We start from the raw sequence: 2,030 nt of genomic DNA, 5'->3' as shown, positions 1-2,030 counted from the left end.
TTACATATTCTTGTAGCTTATCTCGACAGCTTTCCAAAACACTATAATTAAGTACCTTTTCGTTAAGTACTCTTTGAGTTATGAGGCTTGAAATAATTTCTTAATTTTACATAAACCGTAAAATATCTTGTAAAATATTCATTTTTCGATTATCCTACCTTAATACTTTTACGTACAAAATAATGAGAGGAATCAATTGGTGTAAAGAAAACACATAGTTGTTTTTAAGAAAAAATATGGAATTGTTAATTGCAAATTACATTGCAATAAAGTAAATTTATTTCTTTAACGTTATATATCATATATCATAAATAAATTAAATACCTACTCTAAATATATTGATGCTCAATGATGATACTCCAAGGATAGCTATGATACAATATGGTACATTAAATGTTGATGCTAAAAGCTCGGAAAACCTTTAAAAAATGATAAAATTATTATATATATAGAAAGACTATATATTATTATAAAAAGAAAGAGAACGAAACTATTGCGCGATTGTAAATAAATGATAAAACAAGAAATAAAAGAAAAATGTCTAAATATCTTTAAAATGTAAGTTATAAATATTATAAATCGTACATAATTTAATTTTTTTATGTTCGATAACATCAAAGTTAAATCATAAAGATGCTTTTTTGAAAAAAATATTTCCACAAATATAAAAAAATAAAAAAAAGAAACATAATACATGTGTAACTAACTGCAGAGCTCTCCGATGTGCAATTACAGCGTGAATTAGATTTTCGTAAATTGTGCGTTCCTTTCTGAAATTTGATATATTTTGCAATACTCTATCCTCCATGGAATATCTTATTCGATGACTGCAAATATATTCCCAAGTTTAATTCATGATTAAATCGCCGATATAAATCGATCATTACCTGGTAATTTTAAACATCCCGAAAGAATGAAAGACAAATATCATCATTTGCATTGATGTAGCCAACATCATTGATCCACATAATAATGACATTAGTTGTTCGTACAGCATTTTAATGTAGATGTATTCATCTTGCGAGATAAAAAAATATTCGATCTTAATAAGAAGTTTGCATGACCGAGGTTCATCCAATGGCGAAACAATGTTGAGAATAATCGGATACAATATGATAAACAATATAATGATTATTACGAAACAAGAAAGCACTGTAAGACGTATGAATACATAAGACAAATATTTTAAAATATTTTGTAAAATTAATGAATATAATAATATAAATATAATAATTTAAATTATATGAATTTTTCGTGAACAATATAATTTCATTTTCATATAAAATATAAATGATATATTATATTAAATTTTATATCACTCTTTATATGTACTTACTGATTTTTTAAATATTTGTAAATGTGTTTTTGTATTACGAATGTGATATATTCCGATGTAATATATTTATATTTTATTTTCACAACAAAAAGAAAAGAAAAGAAATTATCTTTTTTGGAGATATCATACAGATTAAAAAATACACGCACGCACATAGTGTGTGTGTGTGTGTGTGTGTGTGTATGGATTAATATAAAATAATATTAAAAATTAATTAAAAGATTAATTAATTAATATTAAAAAATTTTCTTACAGAACATCAACATAGTATAATATTGGTTGTAACGAGCATATTTCTGTATAATCTCACTTTCAATCTTATCTCGCACTATCTTCCAGTCTTTTTGTATTTGATAGTGCAGATTCCCTATCTATCATTTAAATATTTATTGACTTACTTAATGTGTTGGATATAAGTAGTCGAAAGTAAAACCTTTTGCTTGTGCAAGTAAACTTACACTCTTTGATTTTAATATGAAAAAACAATACTTTACTATAACAATCATAAAAGACAAAGTGATCGACATAATTTTAATGAAGAGATTCATATCATATCTCGTTGTAATAAAAGCTAACAACTGAAAGTAATAAATATATATAGTGATTATATTAATTACATTAAAAATATACAACATATACATACATACATACATACACACACACACACACACGTGTGTGTGTGTGTGTGTGTGTG

The 2,030-nt window shown here is 24.7% G+C and overlaps 1 protein-coding gene across 1 annotated transcript; it reads right to left on the bottom strand.

The window, feature by feature from the left end:
• Positions 1–316: 316 nt before the first annotated feature.
• Positions 317–1,111, bottom strand: LOC145959173 (uncharacterized). Its single transcript, XM_083077771.1, has 3 exons — positions 888–1,111; positions 708–827; positions 317–419 (listed from the first exon to the last, which is right to left on the bottom strand). Exons 1-3 carry the CDS (start codon positions 995–997, stop codon positions 317–319), a joined length of 333 nt encoding a protein of 110 aa, XP_082933897.1. The 5' UTR covers positions 998–1,111.
• Positions 1,112–2,030: the final 919 nt, after the last annotated feature.

Source organism: Camponotus vicinus, unplaced genomic scaffold (genome assembly GCF_025532165.1).
Source record: "Camponotus vicinus isolate PSW18456_S1 unplaced genomic scaffold, iyCamVici1.0 SCAF_1, whole genome shotgun sequence".
NCBI classification, from domain to species: domain Eukaryota; kingdom Metazoa; phylum Arthropoda; class Insecta; order Hymenoptera; family Formicidae; genus Camponotus; species Camponotus vicinus.
Note: the sequence above shows the minus strand (reverse complement) of the source record. Positions and strands in the feature narration are given on the sequence as shown.

Bases quoted from the DNA above. Each gene is read 5' to 3' on its own strand.
- LOC145959173 (XM_083077771.1), bottom strand. From the start codon at position 997: ATGCTGTACGAACAACTAATGTCATTATTATGTGGATCAATGATGTTG. The intron at 828-887 runs GTAATGATCGAT...ATATATTTGCAG, and splicing joins GGGATGTTTAAAATTACCAG to TCATCGAATAAGATATTCCA. The intron at 420-707 runs GTTAGTTACACA...CATTTTTTAAAG, and splicing joins GCACATCGGAGAGCTCTGCA to GTTTTCCGAGCTTTTAGCAT.